The sequence below is a fragment of the Dasypus novemcinctus genome, chromosome X, assembly GCF_030445035.2.
Source record: "Dasypus novemcinctus isolate mDasNov1 chromosome X, mDasNov1.1.hap2, whole genome shotgun sequence".
Taxonomy (NCBI): Eukaryota; Metazoa; Chordata; class Mammalia; order Cingulata; family Dasypodidae; genus Dasypus; species Dasypus novemcinctus.
In genome coordinates, this window is record NC_080704.1 from 141,955,980 (window position 1) to 141,979,802 (window position 23,823).

Consider the following 23,823-nt stretch of genomic DNA (forward strand, 5'->3'; position numbering starts at 1 on the left):
GGCTGGCGCAAGTAGCTGAAACCAGGGTCTGAGGTTGATACGCGCCTCCCCTGCAGGCATCAAGTATGAGGTAGATAATCCGCCTCCTTGAAAGCCCGCTCCAAAGTGCCAGTCATAGCACCAGTGCCAGGGCCTTTGCTTCAGACTCTCTCCCTAGTAACAGCTTACGCACACCAATCACAATGCCACAGTCTCATCAACCCTGACTGCCGCCCTTTAGTACCGGCCCTCAGATTTCAAACCTTTCCCTAGCAACTGCTTATGGTAACCAATCAGAGGCTTCTATTAGTTGAGCCAATGAACGGCTTACACGTCACCCTGTGCCCTATAAAACTGTATGCACTTCCTCAATTAATTGGATCTGCGCCATCAGCCAGTCTCCGTGAGCATCACTCGCGTCTGTCTTACCTGCTGCGAGGCCCTGCCTCAACTGGTGCCCAAAGTGGGGCACGAACCCACGACCCTGAGATTAAGAGTCTCATGCTCTACCGACTGAGCTAGCCAGCCCTGGCCCCGCGCCTGCTCCCAGGGAGACGGGCTCCTCCCCTGGGGTCGGGAGCTGACCGCAGTTGGGTCCCTGGTCAGGCAGAAGCTGGAGAAGAGGTCACGCCATTTGCATGAGATCCTCGGAGTCAGTTACTGTGGCAGAGAGAAACCAAGGCACGAGAAAGAAGGAAAGAAAGAAGGAAAAGGGAGGAAGGAAACCCCGCCCCGGCTCCTAAGGTGTCCAGAGCGCACCTGAGCACCTGAGTGTCCGCTGCTCGTTGAGCCGCACCCATGGGGTCTGAGAACTGCACCAGCCATATTTTTGCCTGCCTGCGGACCCTTCCCTCAGTTTCCCCTTCTTTTTTATTTAAGGCGAGGGTGGCTAGCAGGGTTGGTGAGCTGCGGAGATGGGCAGAAGAAGGCTTGAGGGGAGGCGTTGGCCACCTCGAACCCTGACACCTTTCAAGGGAGACGTTTTTCCATCTCATACCTTGGACTCTGCCAAACTCGTCAGCCACACCTGTGCTTGCTGGGGAGTAAATGGTCCCTCAAGTTTTATGAAGTGTATTTATTTTGGGTAAAATCTTACAGTTACAAGGCCCTAAGGAGTCCAATTCAAGCTTGATTTCTTACCAAAGTCAGTTGTAATGTGTTAAAGAATTATGGTGGACAATCTCCCTGATCTCTCCTTCTGTCTTCCTCTTAAGGCTCCATGGGCTCAGCTTCTTCTGATTTCAGGTGTAGGCTTGCATATGGTTCATCTCTCAGGGCTTCTCATCTACTTTGTTCTCATCACAACATCAGCTGTAAACTATCAATTGGCTCATCTCTCTTAGGCTTCCAGGATCAAAACTGACAAATTCTCTGTGCTCTGTATATTCAACTCTGTGTCTTCTTGAATGAGTATTTGTATCTATCAACCCACCAAGGGGGTGGGGACTCTGCCCTGTGTCATTCCTTACTGATGCAGTTGGATCAAAGCCCTAATCTTGATTTAGTCAAGTAAACATAAAACTTTTGAGTTTAATACAATCAAAGTGTATCATGCCCACAAGAACAGACCAGTTCAGAAACATAATCAATATCTTTTTTGGAATTCATAACTAATATCAAACTGCTACACAAGCAGTGACATTACTACTTAACTCACAGGAAAAAAGTATCACAAAAGAATTTTATGAAAAACTGTATGTCAACAAATTAGACAACCGAGATGAAATGATCCAAAACCTTGAAACACATTTATAGCCAACACTGTCTCTAGAAGAAATATAAGACATCAAAAAAACAATCACAAGTACAGAGCTTGAATCAGTCAATTAAATATCTAAACAAAGAAAATCCAAGATCAGATTGGTTCACAGGTGAATTCTTTCCATCAATCCAAAAGAATTAATACCATTCCTTCTCAAAGTCTTCCAAAAAATTGAAGGGGATGGAACACTACTTAACTCATTCTATGAAGCCAACATCAGCCTAATAACAAAGCCAGATAAAAATACTCCAAGAAAATAATTTACAGACTGATCTCTCTAATATGTATAAATGCAAAAGTTCTCAACAAAGTACTTGCAAATTGAATGCAAGGGTGTATAAAAATTATATACCATTGTCAAGCTTGTTTTATTCCTGGTATGCAAGGGTGGTTTAACACAGGAAATCATTTCAAGTAATACAGAACTTCAACAATTCAAAGAGGGAAAACCAACTGATCATCTCAATTTATTCAGAAAAGGCATTTGATATATTCCAGCATTCTTTCTTGATGAAAGGAAAAGTATTACTAAGCTACATTCAAAGGAGAATGATATGAACATAAAGATAGACATATTAAGCAATGGAACCAAACTGGCAATTCTGAAATAGACCCTCACCTCTACAGTCAATTTGTTTACATTTATTAGAGAAGTTGTGAGTTTACAGAACAATCATGCATAATATATAGGATTCCCATACACCACCAAACCATCAACAGCTTGCACTGCTATTGACCTTTTTTTAAATAATTGATAAAAGAACATCCAAATATTACTATCAATATTCTATAGCTCACATTAGGTGCAATTTTTTTCATAAGCTACCTTGTTAGTAACACCATGTATCCATATTGCAGATTTGTTATAGTTCATAGAGTATTGTTCTCATATTTTCACTGTTAACCACAATCCATCATCCACTACAGGATTCAATGTGATATGCAGTCCCATGTCTTGTACAATCCCTCATAATTGTATACTCAGTGACTCTCAGCATTAACACAGAGTTGTGTTGTCATTTCCTCAGTCAATTTTAGAATGTTTTCTTTACTTTAAAAAGAAAAATCCCTTACAATCTTATAGCCTTGGAATTGATATAAAACCTTCATTGCCCTTGATGCAAAAATATCACATTATTACTGATAACTATACTACATGAATTACATTAGTTGTATTTTATCAGTTTCCCCATATTCTTAACTAACCTTGCAGTAGTGATGCACATTTGTTCTAGTTCATGGAGAACATTCTTTTATTAGTATATTTTCCCAAATCATCATCACCCATTGAGCTCACTATGTGGTACAATACCAAGATTATCCTCTAGCATTCTTTCTATTGATATTTATTTTCCCAGATTACACCTATGATACCAATCATACCTTAACATTAGTGGTATTAGTTATGCTTACTATAATGTGTTACCATCATCTCTAGCCATTTCCAAATATTTACAATCCACCATATTAAAAACTTGTACATAAATTAAGCATTAGCTCACTATTCTCAACACTCTATCTCTTAGTAACCTGCACTGTAGATTTTAACTCCATGAGTTTACCCATCATAAATATTTTATATTACTAAGACCATACAATATTTTTCCTTTTGTGTCTACTTTATTTCACTGTATGAAATGTCTTCAAAAATCATCCATGATGTCATAAGAATCCCAATTTCAATTTTCCTACAGCTGAATAGTATTCTAACATATGGGGGGGGGGGGGTACCACACTGTTTATCCATTCATTGATTGATCAACAATTGCATTGTTTCCATTTTTTGTCACATCTCTGCTTTCATTTCTTTTGAATATAGCCATAGAAGAGGGAACACAGTATTTTATATATATATATATATATCTCATCCTGAGGAATTGCCAGTCTTTCTTTAATGATGCACCATTCTACATTCCTTCCAACAGTGAATGAGTGTTCTTATTTCTCCATTTCCTCTCATGCACTTGTACTTTGGTGATTTTTAAAAAAATAATGCCAATTCTAGTAGGTGTGAAATTATATAACTTTGTAGCTTTAATATGGATTTCCCTAATAGTTAGTGTGATGGTTAGGCTATTGTGTCAAATCAGTCAGGTAACTGTGCCCAGTTGTTTGGTCAAGCAAGCACTGGGCTAACTGTAATACAAGGGCATCTATGGACTTTAGTCACCACTGAATTTACTACAGTGGTAAATCATAGATAGCTGGTTATAATTACCTCAATCAAGGAGATTGCCATCAATAATGAGTGACATTTAACCCAATCACTTGAATCCTTTAAAAAGGGAAGTGATTCCAGCATTGGGAGAGAATTTCCCAGCTTCTCTTTGGACAGCCAACATCAACCAGAGCTCATCAAGAATCTTCATTGGGGGAAACGGACTTGGCCCAGTGGTTAAGGCGTCCATCTACCACATGGGAGGTCCGTGGTTCAAACCCTGGGCCTCCTTGACCCATGTGGAGCTGGCCCATATGCAGTGCTGATGCGCGCAAGGAGTGCCCTGCCACGCAGAGGTGTCCCGTGTAGGGGAGCCCCACGCGCAAGGAGTCCGCCCTGTAAGGAGAGCCGCCCAGCGTGAAAGAGAGTGCAGCCTGCCCAGGAATGGTGCCGCCCACACCTCCCGTGCCGCTGACGACAACAGAAGTGCACAAAGAAACAAGAGGCAGCAAATAGACACAGAGAACAGACAACCAGGGGAGGGGGGGGTATTAAATTAATAAATAAATCTTTAAAAAAAAAAGAATCTTCATTGGACTTTCATCAGAGCTCATGGTTGCAGGCTGCCTGTGGGACCTGGACTTGTGAATCCCGATGGCTGTGTGAGAGACTGATAAATCTCTTACTATCCATGGATATCCCTTGTTGATTCTGTTTCCCTTGAGAACCCTGACTAATACAGCTAGTGATGTTGAACATCTTTTCATGTGCTCTCTGGGCATTTTATTTCATCTTTTGAAAGATTTATTTTCAAGTCTTTTGCAGATTTTTAAAAATTGGGTTGCTTAACTTTTTATCAATGAGTTGATCTATTTATATAATATGGAAATCAAACCCTTATCTGATGTGTGTTTTTCAAATTCTGCCCCCATTAAATAGACTGACTTTTCACCTTCTTGGCTAAGTCATGTGGGACACAAAAGCATTTAATTTTGAGGCTCACCTGATTCTATTTTTTTCTTTCATTGCTTGGCCATGGGTGAAAAGTTTAATAAACCACCACCTACCACAAAATACTGAGGATATTTTCCTACATTTCCTTCTAGGATTTTTATGATTCTTGTTTATAGTTTTAGGCTTTTCATCCATTTTGAGTTAATTTTTGTATAAGGTGTAAGATAGGCTATTCTCTCTTTCTTTTGGATATTGATATTCAATTTTTCAACTATCATTTTTTGAATAGACTGTTCTGACCCAGGAGGGTGGACTTAAGATCCTTGTCAAAAGCTTGTGACCATAGATGTTAAGGTCTATTTCTGAACCTTTATTAGGTTCCATTAGTCTATATGTCTATCTTTATGCCAGTACAATGCTGCTTTTACCACTGTATCTAGGTAATATGATTTAAAGACAGGAAGTAGGAGTCTTCCAACTTGGTTCTATATTAAGATATCACTGGCTATTTAGACACCCTTATGCTTCCACAAAAATTTGATAATTGGCTTTTTCATTTCTTCAAAAAGGCTGTTGAAATTTTTATTGGGATTGAATTGAATCTGTAAGGCAATTTGTGAAGAATTAATACCATGAATTAATATCCAATCTGCATATGCAGAATATCCCTTTATTCAGTAGAGTCATACATGATTTCTTTTAGTTATATGTGTTGTAGTTTTATGGAAACAGGTACTTTTTTCTGATTTTCTGCTCAGATTGCTCATTCCCCTTGTATAGAAGCACTACAGATATTTTGCTCATTAATATTGTTCCCTGCTTCTTTGCTGAACATGTTTATTAGATTTGCTATTTTAGTGGTAGATTTTTTTAGACTTTCCAATCTCATCATCTGAGAAGAGCAAAAGTTTTACTTCTTGATTTCTTATTTCTTGCTTGGATGCCTTTTATTTATCTTTCTTGCCTAATTACCCTAAATAGAATTTCTAGCATTCTATTGAGCAATAGTGATGACAGTATTCATCCTTATCTTGTTCCTAATCTTACTGGGCAAGCTTTCAGTATTTTACCATTGAGTAAAATTTTAACTGATTTTTTTTCATATATGCTCTTTATCATGTTGAGAAAGTTTGCTACTATTCCTATGTTTTTTTTAGCGTTTTCATCAAGAAAGGGTACTGGGTTTTTTTGCATGCCTTTCTTCATCAGTAGGGATAATCATGTGATTTTTCTTCTGTGACTTTTTAATGTAGTATATTGCACTGATTGATTTTCTTTTGTTAAACCACCCTTCTATACCTGGGATGAGTTGCTCTTGATCATGATGTATAATTCTTTCAGTGTGCTGTTGGATTTGATTAGCAAATATTTTATTTAGGATTTGGGCATCTACCTTTGTTAGGGATGTAATTTTCTTTTTTGTAGTTCTTTTAACTGCCTTTGGTATTAGGGTGAGGTGGCTTCATAGAATGAATTTGGTTGCACCCCTCCTGTTCAAGACATTGGAAGAGTTTGAGCAAGACGGTTATTAAGCCTTCTTTTAATGTTTGGTTGAAGTCACCTGTGAATCAGTCTGGCCCTTTTGGGACATTTGTGATGCCTGTTTCAATCTCTTTTCTTGAGATTGTTTTCTAAATGTCTACTATGCCTTCAGAGATCATTGTAAGTTGTTAATGTGTTTCTAGGAGTTTCTCCATTTTACCTACAATGTCTAATTTGCTGTTCATAGTATACTTTCATGATCTGTTTTATTTCTTTGGATTCATTATTAATGTGCCTCTTCTCTTTTCTGATTTTATTTGTTTGTATCTTCACTTTTGCTTTGTCAGTATAGCTAAGATTGTCAATTTCGTTGATCTCAAAGAACCAGATTTCATTTTGTTGATTCTCTACTGTTTCTCCTCAATTTCATTAATTGCCACTATAATCTTTGTTATTTCTTTTTTTCTGTTTGTTTTATGCTTAGTTTGCTGTTCATTTTCTAGTTACTCTAAGTTTCTTGTCAGATCTTTGCCTTTAGTTCTTTATTTCCTATTTAATGTAGGCATTTAGCACTATAAATTTTTCTCTCAACATTGTTTTTTCTTCATCACAATTTTTTATTTAGTTAGTTATTTTTTAGATTTCTATTTATTTATTTATTTATGTATGTATGTATGTATGTATGCATGTATGTATTTATTTATTTCTCTCCCCTTCCCCCCCACCCCGGTTGTTTGTTCTCTATGTGTTTGCTGCGTCTTATTCGTCGCTTCTGTTGTCGTCAGTGGCATGGGAATCTGTGTTTCTTTTGGTTGCGTCATCTTGTTGTGTCAGCTCTCCGTGTGTGCAGTGCCATTCCTGAGAAGGCTGCACTTTCTTTCGTACTGGGCAGCTCTCCTTACGGGGCGCAGTCCTTGCATTTTGAGCTTCCCTATGAGGGGGACACCCTTGCATGGCAAGGCACTTGTTGCACGCATCAGCACTGCACATGGGCCAGCTCCACATGGGTCAAGGAGGCCCTGGGTTTGTGGTAGATGGAGGCCCTAACCACTGGGCCAAGTCCGCCACCACAATTTTTAAAATATATTTTTATGTTTCTATTCTCATTTATCTCAGTAGACTTACTTATTTATCTTGAAATTTCTTCTTTGTCTCCCTGCTTGTTTAAGAATGTGCTAAATAACCTCCAACATTTGTGTATTTTCCAATCCTCTGCTTGCTGTTGATGTCTTTCTTCCTTCCATCAAGATCAGAGAAAGTTCTTTGCAAAATTTCAATCTTTCTAAAATTTACTTGCACCTATTTGGTTGCCTAACATGTGGCAAGTCCTGGAGAATAATACAGGAGATCTTGAGAAGGATGTGTATTCTGCTGCTTTGTTGTGCATTGATCTGTAGAAGCCTGTTATGTCTACTTCTTTTATCAAATTGTTCATGTTCTCTATCTCCTTATTGATTTTCTCTGTAGGTGTCATATCTAGTGATTTTAGCTCTGTATTGATGTCTCTAAATACAATTGTAAAGTTTCCCTTCAGTTTTTATTATTTATTTATTTAATTTTTAGTTCTTGGTATTTGCCTCATCTATTTATTGGCTCTCTGGCTAGGTGCATAGATATTTATGATTGTTATTTCTTCTTGGTAGATTGCCCCTTTTAAGACTTTATAATGTCCTTCTTTTCTCTTATGACAGCTTTGCTTTTGAAGTTTATTTTTCCCCATATTAGTATAGATACTCCAGTTTTTGTTGTTGGTTTTGTTGTTACTCTATCCATAAAATATCTTTCTCTGACCTTTATTTTTCAACCAATTGTACCCTTGGGTCTAAGATGACTCTTTCATAGACAACATATAGATTACTAATATTTTTTATCCATAATATCAGTGTTTGTTTTTCATTGGTGATTGTAATCCATTAACATTCAATGTTATTACCATGAAGACTGTACTTGCTTCATCCATTTCATGCTTTGGCTTTTATATGTCATATCTTATTTTCACCACTCTTTTTACATTTTAATTACTTTAACTGATAATGTCCATTTTTAGATTCTCTTCCAAGCCTTTCTTTCCTGTCTTTTCCTTTCAGACTGGATCACCCCTTATATTATTTCTTTTAATACCAAACTCTTGGATAACAAACTCTATGTTTCTGCTTATCTGTTATTACTCTAAACTCACCCTCATTTTTGAAGATTAATTTAACCATATATAGAATTCTTGGCTGGTGTTTTTTCTCTCTCAGTGTCTTAAATATAGAATACCACTCCCTTCTTACCTCCATGTTTTCTGATGTGAAATTAGCCCTTTAAATTACTGGATATCACTTGTATGTGATGAATCACATTTTTTTTTTCTGCTTTCAGAATTTCTTTTTAACTTTGGCATTTGACATTCTGATTAGAATTTGCCTCAGAATAGGTCTATTTGGATTTATTTGGATTGGACTATGTTTTACATCTTGGATGCAGAAATCAATGATCTTCATAAGATTTGGGATATTTTCTACCATTATACCCTTGAATATTCCTACATCCTCCTTTCCCTTCTCTTCTCCTTCTAGTATTCCCATGACACATATGTTTGCACACACTATATTACCATTTAATTACCTGATTCCCTATTCAATTTTCTTTTCATTCTTTTTGCTATCTCTTCCGTGTGTTCGATTTTGAATGCTCTGTCTTCTAGCTCACTGGTCCTTCTGCCTCTTCAAATCTGATGCTTTGTACCTCCAGTGTATTTTTATTTACTTTGCCTTTCATTCCTATTATCTGTTATTTTTCTTTGCATACATCCAAATATTTTTTCTGTTCACCCAGTGTCTTCTTAATGTCCTTGACCTCATTAGCTATCTCATTGTATTTATTATGGTGATTTGTTTGAAAATCTGTGAATAGTTGTCTGAAATTCTGTATGTTGTTTGAAGGTTTAATTTGCATCTTTGAGTGTACCCTACCTTCCTGCAAATTTAGTATGGCTTGTAATCTTGGTGATGTGTTGATATTTAATTTCCTTGATGTATTTATTCTGGGATCCGTTTCTGTATTTAATGTATAGCTTTCTTGATTTGCATTTTGCTAAAGTTACACTCTGTTCAATTTATTTGGAAGTTTATAATAATTTTTGTTTAGAAGATCAGATTTTTTGCTCTTATTTTTCTGATTCTTCCCCTGAATATATGATACAATTTTTGAGAATGCGCTATTTGTACATTGATTTCATTCACAAAACAAAGCTTCATTTCTCCTATTACTCTACTCAGATTTTTAATCTGTTCTTATTTTTTATTTGCCTCTAAATTTTGACACTCTTTTTCTTTTCTCTAGCTGCTATTACTTGAAAGGGTACATTTCATAAGAGATGCTCTCTCCAAGGAGCCCTTCCCAGATCAGATTTCCCAGCCAAAACAGTCATTGGAACTAAAAGATGGGGTACAGATCATTTCCAACTTTCCCTGGGGAGGAGACTAAAATGTCTTTGATGATTTTCTGAATCTGCACTTTCCTGATGTACCCAGTAGGTGGCAATCTTCAGCCAACTTTTCCACACAGATAGAATGTAGTTTTGTACCATTATTAATTCTTAGTAGACTGAGACCGGATCTGGGACATGGTTGAGGCTGAGGTTGTGATTTGAGATCTCTAATCAACCACCACAACTTGCACTGGGCCTTGCTCCCCCCATTTCTTGTGGAAGAACCTTCATCTAACAAACTCTTCCCCACTGCTCCAAGAGAGCCTTGTGTCTCTAAAATAGGTGCAGACCATCCAATGTTAGAGGCAATTCTGAGACAGAGACTGCCAATTGCTTTTTGAGCTGATTGGGTTGAAACCATCTGCAGTAAACAAGAGAAACCTATTAAACTCAGTATTCCTTTCTCCCTTGCAGTGTTTGGTATTGGTGCCAAGGTTGTGGGTAGTGATGTATAAACTGAAATATTCTACAACTGCATGCAGAGACTGATAAAGCTCCTCCCAACTTCCTTTCCTGCCAGGAATGGGGGCGTAGCTGAGAATGTGGGTTTTACTCAAATCCTTCCTGATGAAACCACCAGTATTGCCCCAGAAACTGAGGAAACTCTGTTCACCTTTCTCCCATGCTGGAGAAGGCATTTTAGTCAAGGCTGGAGGTGATGATTTCAGCCATGCAGGCTGAAACTGTGCATATTGTCCCAAGAAACAAATGACTCTCCACCCACTTTTTCCCCTTCCAGGGAAATTTATGTATCTCCACCTACCTTTCTTCACTGCTGGGAGAGGTTTAAAGCTGAGGGTGTGAACAGGAATTTAAGTCATACAGGGTGAAACTGTCTGTAGCTGTCCAGAGAGAATGACAAAGCTCTATTCACCTTACTTCCCTGGCAGGGACAGGGTTTAAGCCTAGGCTATGGTGGTAATCTACCCTGTGAGAAAGTAGCTGATGTTCACAATCTCAGAAGACACTATAAATTTCAATCACTTCCTTATCCAATCATGCTGGAGGAAGAGTAAAATGGTGAATGCCAGGGGTGGGGATGGATTTGAGGGAGAGGGTTGCCCTTTGAAAGGCGTATGCTGGGACTAGTATGCTGAATCTGTTTGTAGTTGCAGGGAGAGATTAATGAAGCTCTATCCACTTTCTTCCCTTTGAGGGATTAGGTTGGAGCCCAAACTGGGTTGGTAATCTGATGTGGGAAAAAAGGTGCCCAATCCCTATCACCCAGGATGTCACTGTGATTTTTAATCAGCCTTACTTCCATTCTTGTCATTGGCAGGGTTAAAATGGAAGCTTCCTACTACTTTCTGACTTGGATGGGTTTAAACTTTAGCTGGGCTTAAAATTAGAATCTAGCTAGCTTAATTTGCAAATAAATAACCATAGTCAGTTCCTAGCCATCCCCTCTTCCCCTTTTTTGGGGAAATGGAGCATCCAGTTCCAGTCAGGGCATGGCACCTAAGGCATCTTGACTTACTGATGGGAGATGAACATCAGCCTGCACAACATGGAGCGATCTATGAATGAATCATCACTGCAGATGGCCAGCCTCTCCATTCAGTTCTTCATTGAATGATGTACAATATTCTTCTAATCTCCTGAACACCCCAACCAGGTGATTCAGATAGATTCTGGCTAATTACTAACAGTCTTGTAGCATGAACTAAATCTTAGAGTTTCCTACTCTGTCGCCATCTTCTTAAGAGTTGTTGGTCAATTATGTTTCACAAGGTTACCTTCTACTCAGCATGCACAGAGCAGTTTCTTAAACAAGTGGAGCTAGGAGAACTGGATGTTCTTGTCAAAAATAATGAAAGAGGATTGCTGTTTCAAACAATATAGAAAAATTAGCTGACAATGGATCAAAGACCTGAATATAAAATACAGAACCTTAAAAATCCATGAAGAAAATGTAGGAAAGCATCTTTTTGATCTGGTGGTAGGGAATGGTTTCTTAAAATTTACACACAAAAATGAACAACAAAAGAAAAAATATTAATAAATAAATAGGACCTCCACAGAAATGAATATTTCTGCTAATAGGTAGAATGTATACAAAAATAAAATAAAATGGAAGAGCCTGCTGGGTGGGGGCTGGGCTAGAAGAGAACCTCTGCTATTGTGTTCTGGACAGTTGTTCTCTCATGTATGTCTGATGAAAAGAAAAGAGACAGAAGAAGCTATATGAACAAGAAAGCGGCTCTGAAGATGGTGGTTGAGTGAGTGCACCTGATAGTCTCTCCTGCAAAGAAGCGGCTCAGCAGCATTAGAAATTCTTCAGGACAAGGCTGTTTCAGGATTTTGCAGGGCAGGAGGTGACTGGACATCAATTTCATGGGAAGGTAACAGAGAAAATTCGTGTAAAAGATAAAATTGAGGCTCTCTTACATGGAGTTAGGGGCTGCACGAGGGACGCTCCTCCTGGGGTGGGTGGAACTGCGGTACCGGCACTGCGGTGGCAATTCCTGGGGGCTCTGTGGTACTGGGGAATTCATAAGCCCTGAGCAGGGCTATTAAGGAACTAACAGGGCAGGAGGTCTTCGCAAACTGATTTGGTGAGACAGACGGGAGTTTTTTGCAAGGCGGGGAATTTTTGATTTCTGACACGAATTATAGCGCTTCTGGCTAGAGCCCTGCCGCCAAGGGTGGCTGCTGATCTGCAGAGGCCTTAAATCACTCGCAGTAAAGAGAAGTCACAGGAGGCTTTTTTGGAGGATTGCAGGGTGGGAGGCATCTGGATGCCGATTAGGGGAATCTTTTGCAAGGTGTGGGATTTTCGGTTTCGGACACTGATACAGCACTTCATCCTAGAGCGCCGCCCCCTAGGCCTGGCTGTGGATCTGCAGCATCCTTAAAATAGCTGCAATATAGAGGCACCCCCAACTGGCTGTTTCAGGGGCTTGTAGGGCAAGAGGTGTCCTGAAATCAAATTGATACTCCAGCCACAGAAGAGACCCTAGACAGAGGGGGAATTGTGGGTTTTGGACACATAGGTCAGAGTTTGGTATGTGACCTCTGCCATACGGCTGGCACCCAGCTGCAGGGATCTCTTAAGGCTGTTTTGCACTGTGGTGCTCCCAGGCTCCCTGTTAACTGGATTTGAGGTTGCCAGGTCTGCATCCCCTAAACCATGGTAGCCCGCACCCCAGAGACTCACACCTCTTGAGTCTGCAATATCACAGACTTTCCAACCCTGAATCCACCATGCCCTGGGGCCAATCTGAGGTCCTTGATTGTCCTAGCCCTCAACATTTGTGGGTTCTTTTTTATATCAATTTTAATTTTTAATTTTTTAATTTTTATTGTCTTGTTTGCTAATATTGCATTATTTCCTAGGCTTTTTTCCCATTGTATTCCCCAAGGTCTTTTTTTTTTTCATTTATTTAGGGTTTTTTTGTTGTTGCTGTTGTTGGTGTTCTATATCTTCTTTTCTTTCCCTTACTTGTTCCCCTCCCTTCTCTTTACCCACCCAACTTTTTCTTTCCTTCTTTCTTCTCTCTTTTTTTCTCTCTTTTCTCTTGTCCTTCATTTTGTTCTTATTTTATTTTATCTTAATTTTACAATAGGTGCTGCAGGGAACACCTCACATTTGCTGGGTTTCCGCATCCTCCATTGCGTCATCTCTCTGTGAATTGATTTTGGCTATCTACACTATCCTCTTTCCCCCACATCTTGATATCCTCCATCATCTACTGTCTCTCCTATATTCCACCTCCCTTTCTTTGATCCCCAAATTGTCTAACTCTTAATTTTTGATACCTTTGTTTGGTTTTCTGTCTTTTATCCACTCTTGAAACTATGGCCTTTCTTTTCTCTTTCCCTCTCTCACAAAAACACTAGCTTTTTAATTCATACCACATTCCTCCCATATTCAGTCGACTACCTCATTTTAGGTACTCTACCTACTGCCATAACTCTACACAACTTACATGAATCTAACCTCCATCCTCCCAGATCTCATATTGTTGCTCTGTTAACATTTATTACCAATAATACTTTACACATTATCCTATTTTACACAATTGCCTTTCGCTGGCCCTAATACTTTCCTTCAAAGTGAACTCAGCCAGCAATAAGAAATTAGAATACGAAGAACAAAGTAACAAAGAGAAGATATAACACTTATGTAAAAATATGAGCTAATTATTCCCCAAGACTAGACAAAGAAGCTAAGGAACTGATTAAACCCATCAAGATAAAATGATGACCAGACAGCAACAAAAATCTACAAACCAAACCAGTAATCAGGAAAATATGGCTGAACCCAATGAATAAATTAAAAACTAAGAAAAGGAGCAAAACATCGCACAAGTAATTAAGGATCTCAGAACATATATCACAGACATTTTAATGAAGAAAAGAAGAGGATAACAATATGAAGACAACACTTGGAGGGGAAATTGCAGACATACACAGAAAGATAGCAGATATCATGGGAATGAACACCACAGTTCAAGAAATCAAAAATACACTCACAGCAAATAGCAGCAGATTAGAAGAGGCAGAGCACAGAATTAGCGATGTGGAAGACAGTATATCAGAAATCAAACAGATTGTAGAACTGATCGATAAAAAGATAGAAAAAATCCAGCTAGGACTTAGGGACCTGAATGACAATGTAAAATGCACAAATATATGTATTATAAGCATCCCAGAAGGAGAAGAGAAGGGAAAGGGATCAGAAGGACTGTGGCAGGAAATAATGGATGAAAACTTCCCAAATTTAAAGAAAGAGACAGATGTACATATCCAAGAAGCACAACACACCCCAAACATCATAAACCCCAATAGGACCACCCCAAGACTTATACTTGTCAAATTATCCTACGCTCAAGACAAAGACAAAATTCTAAAAGCAGCAAGAGAAAAGAGAAACATCACATACAAGGGAAGCTCCATAAGATTAAGTGCTGATTTCTCATCTGAAACCATGGAGGCAAGAAGGCAGCGGTATGATATAGGCAAGGTACTTAAAGAAAAATTTTTCCAACCAAGAATACTCTATCCAGCTAAACTAGCATTCAAAAATGATGGAGAGTTCAAAATATTCACAGATAAACAGAAACGGAAAGAGTATGCCAACAAGAAACCTCACCTTCAAGAAATTCTAAAGGGAGTTCTGCAGGAATAAAGGAAAAACAGGACAGGCACAGTTGGAGGAGAGTGTAAGAGCAACAAAAAAGACAAAAAGAGAAGAAAAAAACAAATTAACAAAATATGACAAACACAAATCCAATCAAAATATGGCTAACATAAATAATTCCTTCACATTAATAGCACTGAATGTCAATGGATTAAACTCACTTATCAAAAGATTCAGACTGGGACATTGGATAAGGAAATATGACCCATCCGTATGCTGTCTACAAGAGACACATCTTAGACCCAGAGACGCATGGAGATTGAAAGTGAATGGCTGGAAAACAATCATACAAGCTAACAATAACCAAAATAAGGCAGGAGTAGCTATATTAATATCAGACAAAATAGACTTTAAATGTGAAACAATTGTGAGAGACAAAGAAAGATACTACATTTTAGTGAAAGGGAAAATCTGTCAAGAAGATCAAACAATCATAAATATTTATGCTCCTAACAAGGGTGCCTCCAAATATGTGAGGCAAACACTGGAAAAACTAAGTGAAAGAATACATGCATCTACAATTATAGTGAGTGATTTTAATACACCACTATCAACTCTGGACAGAACATCTCAAAAGAGAATCACTAAAGAAACAAAAAATTTGAACAGTATGTTAGAGGAGCTGGATCGAATAGACATATACAGATCATCACATGCAAACACAACAGGATATACATTTTTTCTCAAGTGCACTTGGATCATTCTCCATGATAGACCATATGCTAGGCCACAAAGAAAGGCTTAATGAATTCAGAAAGATCTAAATCATACAAAATAATATCTCTGACCACAGTGGAGTGAAGCTGGAAATCTGCAAACGCCAGAGACCCAGATTTCACACCAAGATATGGAAATTAAACAGCACAATCTTAGAAAAACAGTGGGTCAAAGAGGAAATCTCAAAAGAAATCAATGACTAAATTGAAACAATGATAATGATAACATAACATACCAAAGTTAATGGGATGCAGCAAAAGCAGTACTGAGAGGGAAATTTATAGCCATAAATTCATACATCAAAAAAGAAGAAAGAGCAAAAATTGAAGAACTAACTTTGCATTTGGAGGAATTAGTAAAAAAACAACAAAGTAATCCCACAGGAAGTAGAAGGAAGGAAATAACAAAAATTAGAGCAGAACTAAATGAAATAGAAAATAAGAGAGCACTTGAAAAGATAAACAAGACCAAGCGCTGGTTTTTTGAGAGGATCAATAAAATTGACAAACCTTTAGTGAGACTAACAAAGAAAAAAAGAGAGAAGATGCAAATACACAAAAGAAGAAATTGGAAAGTAGATATCAATACTGACCCCACAGAAATAGACACTCATAAGAGGATAATTTGAAAAACTATATCCCAACAAAAACGACAATTCAGAGGAAATGGACAAATTCCTAGAAACACATAAGCACCCTATATTGACGAAGGAAGAATTTGAAAATCTCAACAAACCAATCACAATAAAGAGAATCAGTTATTAAAAATATCCCAAATAAGAAGACCCCAGGGCCAGACGGCTTCACAGGTGAATTCTATAAAACATTATGGAAAGAACTAACACCAATCCTGCTAAAACTCTTCCAAAAAATCAAAACAAAAGGAACATTACCTAACTCCTTCTATGATGCCAAATTTACCCTAGTGCCAAAGCCAAACAAAGACACCATAAGAAAGACAAATTACAGACCAATTTATCTAATGAACCTAGACACAAAAATACTTAACAAAATACTTGCTAATTGTATTCAACAATACAATAAAAGAATTATACACTACAACCAAGTGGCAATAATCCCAGGTATGCAAGCATGGTTCAACATAAGAAAATCAATCAATGTAATACACCATATAAACAGATTGAAGGAAAAACACATATGATTATATCTATAGATGCAGAAAAAGCATTTTACAAAATAAAGCACACTTTCTTGATAAAAACACTCCAAAAGATTGGAATACAGGGAAATTTTTTGAATACGATAAAGAGTATATATGAAAAACCCATGGCCAACATTGTTTACAATGGAGAAATCCTAAAATCCTTCCCTCTACAGTTAGGAGCAAGACAAGGATGCCCACTCTCTCCCCTTCTATTTAACATTGATTTAGAAGTACTTGCTCAAGCACTGAGGCAGGAACCAGATATAAAAGGAATTCAGATAGGAAAGGAAGAAGTCAAAATTTCATTATTTGCAAATGACATGATCCAATACATAGAAAACCCTGAGCGGTCTACAACAAAGCTTCTAGAACTCATAAATGAGTTTTGTAAAGTCGCAGGTTATAAGATCAATGCACTAAAATCAGGAGCATTTCTGTACACCAATAATGAGCAAGATCAGGAGGAAATCAAGAATCAAATACCGTTCACAAGAGGTAAATAAAAAAATCAAATATTTACGAGTAAATTTAACTAAAGATGTAAAAAACGTATACACTGAGAAATATACAAGATTTCAAGAAAATCAATGAAGACCTAAATAAATGGAAGAATATTCCCTGTTCATGGATAGGAAGACTAAATATTATTAAGATGTCTATCCTACCAAAACTTATCTACACATTCAATGCAATCCCAATAACTATCAACACGGCCTTCTTTAAGGAACAAGAAAAACTAACTATGAAATTTATTTGGAAAGGAAAGAGGCCCCGAATAGCCAAAAAAAAAAAATTAAAAAAAGAAAAAGGAAATTGGAGGAACCACACTACCTGACTTCAAACATACTACAAAGCTACAGTATTGAAAACAGCATGGTATTGGCATAAGGAGAGACACACAGACCAATGGAATCGAATTGAAAGTTCTGATATAGAACCTCATACATATAGCCATATAATATTTGATAAAGCCACCAAATCCTCTCAAGTGGGAGAGAATGGCCTATTCAACAAATAGTGCCTGGAGAACAGGATATCGATATGGAGAAGAATGAAAGAGGATTACCATCTCACACGTTATACAAAGATCAACTCAAGATGGATCAAAGACCTAAATATAAGAGCCAAGACCATAAAAACTTTGGAAACCAGTGTACGGAAACATCTATAAGACCTTGTAATGGGAAATGGCTTCATGAACATCACCCAAAAGCACGAGCAGCAAAAGAACAAATAGATAAATGGGACTTCCTCAAAATTAAAGCTGTCTGCACCTCAAAGGAGTTTGTTTAGAAAGTAAAAAGGGAACCTACACAATGTGAGAAAATATTTGGCAACCATATATCTGATAAGAGACTTATAACTTGCATATACAAAGAACTCATATATCTTGAAAATAAAAAGATAAACAACCCATTTAAAAAATGGTAAAAAGTTTTAAACAGACACTTCTCCAAAGAAGAAATACAAATGGCTAAAAAGCACAGGAAAAAATGCTCCAAATTTCTAGTTATCAGGGAAATGCAAATCAAAACTACAATGAGATACCATCTTACTCCCATAAGATTGGCAGCTATGAAAAAAACAGAAGAATACCAATGCTGGAGAGGATGTGAAGAAAGGGGAACATTCATCCACTGCTGGTGGGAATGCAGAAGGATCCAACCATTCTGGAGTACAGTTTGTTGGCTTCTGAAAAAACTAACCATAGATTTGCCTTATGAGCCAGCAATTCCACTGCTGCATATATACCCAGCAGAACTGAAGGCAGGGACACAAACCAATATATGCACACCAATGTTCTTAGCAGCATTGTTAACTATTGCCAAAAGTTGGAAATGAATCAAATGCCCATCAAGAGATGAGTGGATCAATAAAATGCGGTATAAACATACAATGGAATACTACTCAGCTTTAAGAATGAATACACTACAAACACACGTGATAACTTGAATGAATCTTGAAAACCTTATGTTGAGTGAAGCACCCCAGGTATTGAAGAACAAATACTACATGAACTCAATGATATGAAATAAGCAAGCTGCCTCAGAGAGCTAGAGACTGGAAGATAGGCTTACAGAAATTTGGGGGGTAGAGGAAGGATGTGAGCTGACATCTACATGGGTGAAATCTATGATAAGCTGGAGGTAAGTATGTTTACAAGGAAAGGATAAAATGGGGGCATAGGGTAAACTTTGGGTGGGGCTTTTGGGGTTTGAGTGTGGCTGCGGATGTTCGGATGGGTAATATTGCCCAAGAAATTGGGGGGAGGGTGGTGCAACATATGAACAGAAGAGATTGTCAGGTGTTGGTTGAGAGTATAATACTTAGAAAACCTTTTCAAAATATAATTAGGAAAATTACCTGTTTAAGATACTCAAAGGGGATAATCTGATCAGGACAGACTCTTAGGGAATATCTGAATGCTCATTATGCCAGAGTGGGTTATACCATTGGGTAGAGACCCATACAATGAGAGTGAAGGTAGACCCAAAACCTGGGGAGGACTAATGCCATCAAATAGAGGGAACTGTATCTCTCAACAGAAATGGTGTCTCCCAGGGCATTAGGGCAGTTGAGCAAGTCAAGCCCTCAACACTGTTGCAATTATCTCTGAACATGGCTCCTCAAGAAATGAAGGTTGACTGTCACTGTGGGCCTCAAGGGGAGGGGGAAATAGATATTGAATAGATGGAACCAAAGTAAATGTGAGGGCAAAAGAAATGTTTCACAAGTGTACACAAGGATGGATATAAAACATGTAATATTACACCAAAAACATATAGGGGTGACAGACTAATAATGTAAATTATAATGTAAAACATAGGATAACTAAAAAATTTAGAAAAATGTATAGTCTAAAGTATAAACCATAATGCAAACAGAAATGTTACCTTTTTTGAAAGCTATTGTCTAAATATCTGTACATCAGTTTCAGTAAATATTATATGAATAAGTTAAAAGATTATCACTGTGGAAGGGAAAAGGTTTTATAATGGATATATGGGAGTACTGTATATTGTATACATGAATTTCTGTGATCTAAGGCTCTTGTGAAGAGAAGCTCAATAATTAGTGAAAAAAGTAAAGAAAAAGATAGGATGTAGAGTTTTTCCAAATCAATATGTATTCTATATCTAACCTTTAAATGCATCACTATATTCCATTTTACTATTAAGGAAAACTGACATTATATCGGGCTTCACTGTTCAGGAAGTTTTGGATCACAGAGTGGTTCAAAAATGGCAGTGGAAGAATACTGGTATGGGATGTTATTAACAGGGGACATATGGTTGATAGGGAGTTATACAGGGCATGTGTCCAGGGTGCACAGAAATGTTTGGATATTCTCATAGTGGAAACAATTAAAATCAACAGCTGGGGGGATACTGCGTTCTTGGCCGGGTGCTCTGTCATGGTTCCTAGGGGAGCAGAGGCATTCCCCCAGGTGCAACGGCCAGGACCAGGAAGGAATGTGGGTCCAACAGTGATCCCCTGATACTAATGACTATGCTTGTGAGCCTATACACCTGAAATAAGAACAAGGCCTAGAGCAGCACTGTGCCTAAGAGTTCCCTCCTGACAGCCTCTGTGTTACTCAAATTTGGTCAGTCTCAAAGCCAAACTCAGCATGTAAAAGCAATGCCTTCCCCCAGCATGGGACATGACACATGGGGATGAGCCTCCCTGGCACCGAGGGATCACTACCAAGTACCAACTGATGATGTAACAAGAAAATGACCTTGAATTAAATGTTCATCGTGAACCATCAGAATATCCTTGTCTACATATAATAACAGGTGTTGGCCTATCTCCTCAAACAGCTGTCCTAGTGGCTCAGATAGCAGATCCCTGCCCCTAATTGCAACCCACTTCCTTCGCCAACCATCCAGGACTGACCTAATATCTGCCCCCGTCCCTAGCATCTGCTTACAGCAGACAACCACAAGTCCTTCCATGCTTTTGCCTATCCTGATAAGCTACGTTTCCCCCCACCCTCCTCATTCTCTATATAACCCACTGTACTTCCTTAATAAAATGGACTTGTGCACAGACCTGGTCTCCGCGGCTTCTTCCTTCCCTCCACCGTGCGTCATCCACGCCTGAGAGCCCCCAGGGTCATCTGCCGCAGCCTCGAACCCCGCTAAGTGCGGCCCTCTTGACCCCTCCAGCTGCCCCCGTCAAGAAGAGGCTTCCCGTGCACTCTGGCGCCCAACATGGGGCAGGTCCAACGCGACTGACGTCCCACCCCCATGGGACTCCACTCCCACCACTCCGCCGCGCTCTCAAGGTAAGGACCCCCATATACCGGCCACCGGCAGATAAGATGGGCGCACGTCTATCTTCCCGTCTAGTGCCGCAAGTCAGGGCACTTGCTGGCCTTTTAGATACTAACGGCGTCAGGGTTTCCCTATGCCTACTGCAAAAGTACTGGGACCTCCTTCTACCCTTCAATCCGTGGCTGGCCACCTGCCACCTTTGGAGCCCAGAAACTTACACATGCCTAATTGATCGCGTTACCTCCTCGATGGAGAATGACGGCAGGTCGTTCCCCCCGGGCCTTCTGCCCACGCTCGTGGGCATCCGTGCTTGTCTTCTCGGCGCACCCGCTCTGAAAGACGCCTATTACAGCAATTCATGAGGCCCAAAGCACCCCCTCAATTGCGACTCTGAAGAGGGGGAGCCGCCTCCTGATGATTCCGACAATGAGTCTGTCAGATCAGCTTAACGCTGATCTTGAGAGGAACCCTCCTAAAGGCTGCTGCCACCAAGATGGTGAACTTCCTCCTTCTTCTCCACCTGAAAGGGGGAAGTTCCCACCAGGGGGGCAGGTGGGCGGAAATTCCAGCTCCCTATACCCACCCCTTCCTGTGGTGGCGCCATCTTCGGGCGAACCAGAGTGTGGGCCGCCGCAATCTTATAAGCCACCGGAAGTGCCGCAGCCACCATTTTGTGGTCCACCGGAAGGAGGGCCAACACCATCTTGGGGACAGGCCAAGGCGCCACCGGAAGTGCCACGGCCGCCATTTTGTGGTCCGCCGGAAGGAGGGCCAATGCCATCTTGGAGACAGGCCGAGGCGCCACCGGAAGTGCCGCAGCCGCCATTTTGTGGTCCACTGGAAGGAGGGCCAGCACCATCTTGGGGACACGCAGGGGCAGCAAGGCCGCTGACACCAGCCTGGATGGACACTGATACTTGGACAGACTCTGGGGGCCCACTGAGCCATGCCGGCGCCCCCCCTGCTCAACTGCTCCTGGCACCGCTGCCTCTCCCTCGAGGACAGCTTAGTCCCGCAGGCTGGGGGCAGCCTCCGTGTGCTCCGTGCACTCCGCACCTCTATCTGCTGAATGCCAACGCAACAGCGCAACGCCCGCATGACTGGTATCCCTTCACTCCTGATGAAATTAAGAATCTCAGGCATGCAGTAAAAGAGGATGGTCTTGGTAGCCCATATGCTCAGCAACTCTTGGAGGAGCTCGGTACACAGCTGGTCATCCCATACGATTGGGTCTCCCTAGGCTGTGCCATTCTGTTGCCAGGGCAGTTCATTGAATGGAGAGCACACTTCCAGGCAGAGGCAGAAAGGCTTGTCACCGAGAACACCAGGGCAGGCATTCAGGACCCTACGGACGCATACACCAGCACCGGGCGATATACTGACCCTGCTTGTTACCGGAATGCCCCGCCTGGCTTTTAGCTTCGGCTCCGGGAAGTCGCCCTCTGAGCCTTCCGCAACACCGCCACCTCTCAGCCTCAGAAATTCACCCAACTGACACAGGGCAAGGATGAAGAGTTCTCTACCTTTGTCTCAAGAGTCGCTGAAGCCTGCAAGCGTAAAGTCGTTGGGGAGCAAGCTCAGCTAGCTCTCGCCAGAGAGCTCATCTTAGAGGGAGCGAACGAGGTCTGCAGACAGGTCATCCTCACCATGAGAGACAAAGGGGTGCATGATTGGGTCCTGGCCTGTCGCAACCTGAATCCACAAGCCACCTCTCTGGCCAAGGCTATAGCTACAGCCCTCGCCATCTCTTCTGACTGCTTCAGATGTGGAGAGACAGGTCACTTCGCCCGAGAATGCCCTCACGCTCAGCCTGCCATGCTGCCCCATGCGACCACTGTCCCGGCTATTCCACCTCGCCGCCGAGGACACCTACCCCATGCCCTAAGTGCGGAAAAGGGTACCATTGGGCTCGTGACTGCTGCTCAACCAATGCCAGCCAGCCACCTTTAAACACCTCCCGGAGCAGGCCTCAGCCCCGCACCCAAGAGGTCAAAATGCCACGCCCACCTCAACCGTGATGTGGACTGTTCCCATTAAAGGGACAAAGCCCCTCATGGAGCTTAAGGTCGAAGGCCAATGGCTAGAAGGTCTACTCGACTCTGGAGCAGAAATCTCCTGTATCCCATTTGAAATCGCTGCCTTCAACCATTGGGCCCTTGAGCAAGGGCCGCAAGTCATTGGAGCCACGGGCTCCTCAGACTCCTGGAGGTGCGCTACTACCATCAAATGGGAAGGCAGAGAGGGCCGTCATGGCCACTTCCGCCGCCTCATTCTCTCCACCATCTCCAACATTCTTTGGGGCCGAGACATCCTCGAGCAGATGGGAGCAATCCTCACCACGGCAGCCTCCACAGTCCAAAAGTCCCCCCAATAATAAGCGCCACTGTTCATCTTACACTGCCTGAACCCGTTCCTCTATAATGGGACACAGAGGAACCCATCTGGGTTGAACAGTGGCCTCTTCCATCCCATAAATTGAGAGCTCTTGAGACCCTCGTTCAAGAACAGCTACAAGCAGGACACATTGAACCTTCCACCAGCCCGTACAACTCACCTGTCTTTGTCATTCTGAAGAAGAGCAACGGAAAGTACTGCCTCCTCCATGATCTGAGGGAAATCAATAAACATATCAAGCCGATGGGCTCACAGCAACCGGGGTGTCCACACCCCACCACAGTTCCACAGTACATGTATGCGACAATCATTGAC

General features: G+C 40.5%; 1 protein-coding gene and 1 non-coding gene across 2 annotated transcripts; one reads left to right on the top strand and one right to left on the bottom strand.

Moving 5' to 3' along the window:
- Window positions 1-434: 434 nt before the first annotated feature.
- TRNAK-CUU (transfer RNA lysine (anticodon CUU)) lies at window positions 435-507 on the bottom strand. Its single transcript has one exon. It is a non-coding gene; the product is annotated as a tRNA-Lys (tRNA).
- Window positions 508-23,131: 22,624 nt separating this feature from the next.
- Window positions 23,132-23,488, top strand: LOC105747027 (endogenous retrovirus group K member 18 Pro protein-like). The gene has a single exon (XM_012528659.1). It carries the CDS (start codon window positions 23,132-23,134, stop codon window positions 23,486-23,488), a length of 357 nt encoding a protein of 118 aa, XP_012384113.1.
- Window positions 23,489-23,823: the final 335 nt, after the last annotated feature.

Bases quoted from the DNA above. Each gene is read 5' to 3' on its own strand.
- LOC105747027 (XM_012528659.1), top strand. From the start codon at position 23,132: ATGTGGACTGTTCCCATTAAAGGGACAAAGCCCCTCATGGAGCTTAAG.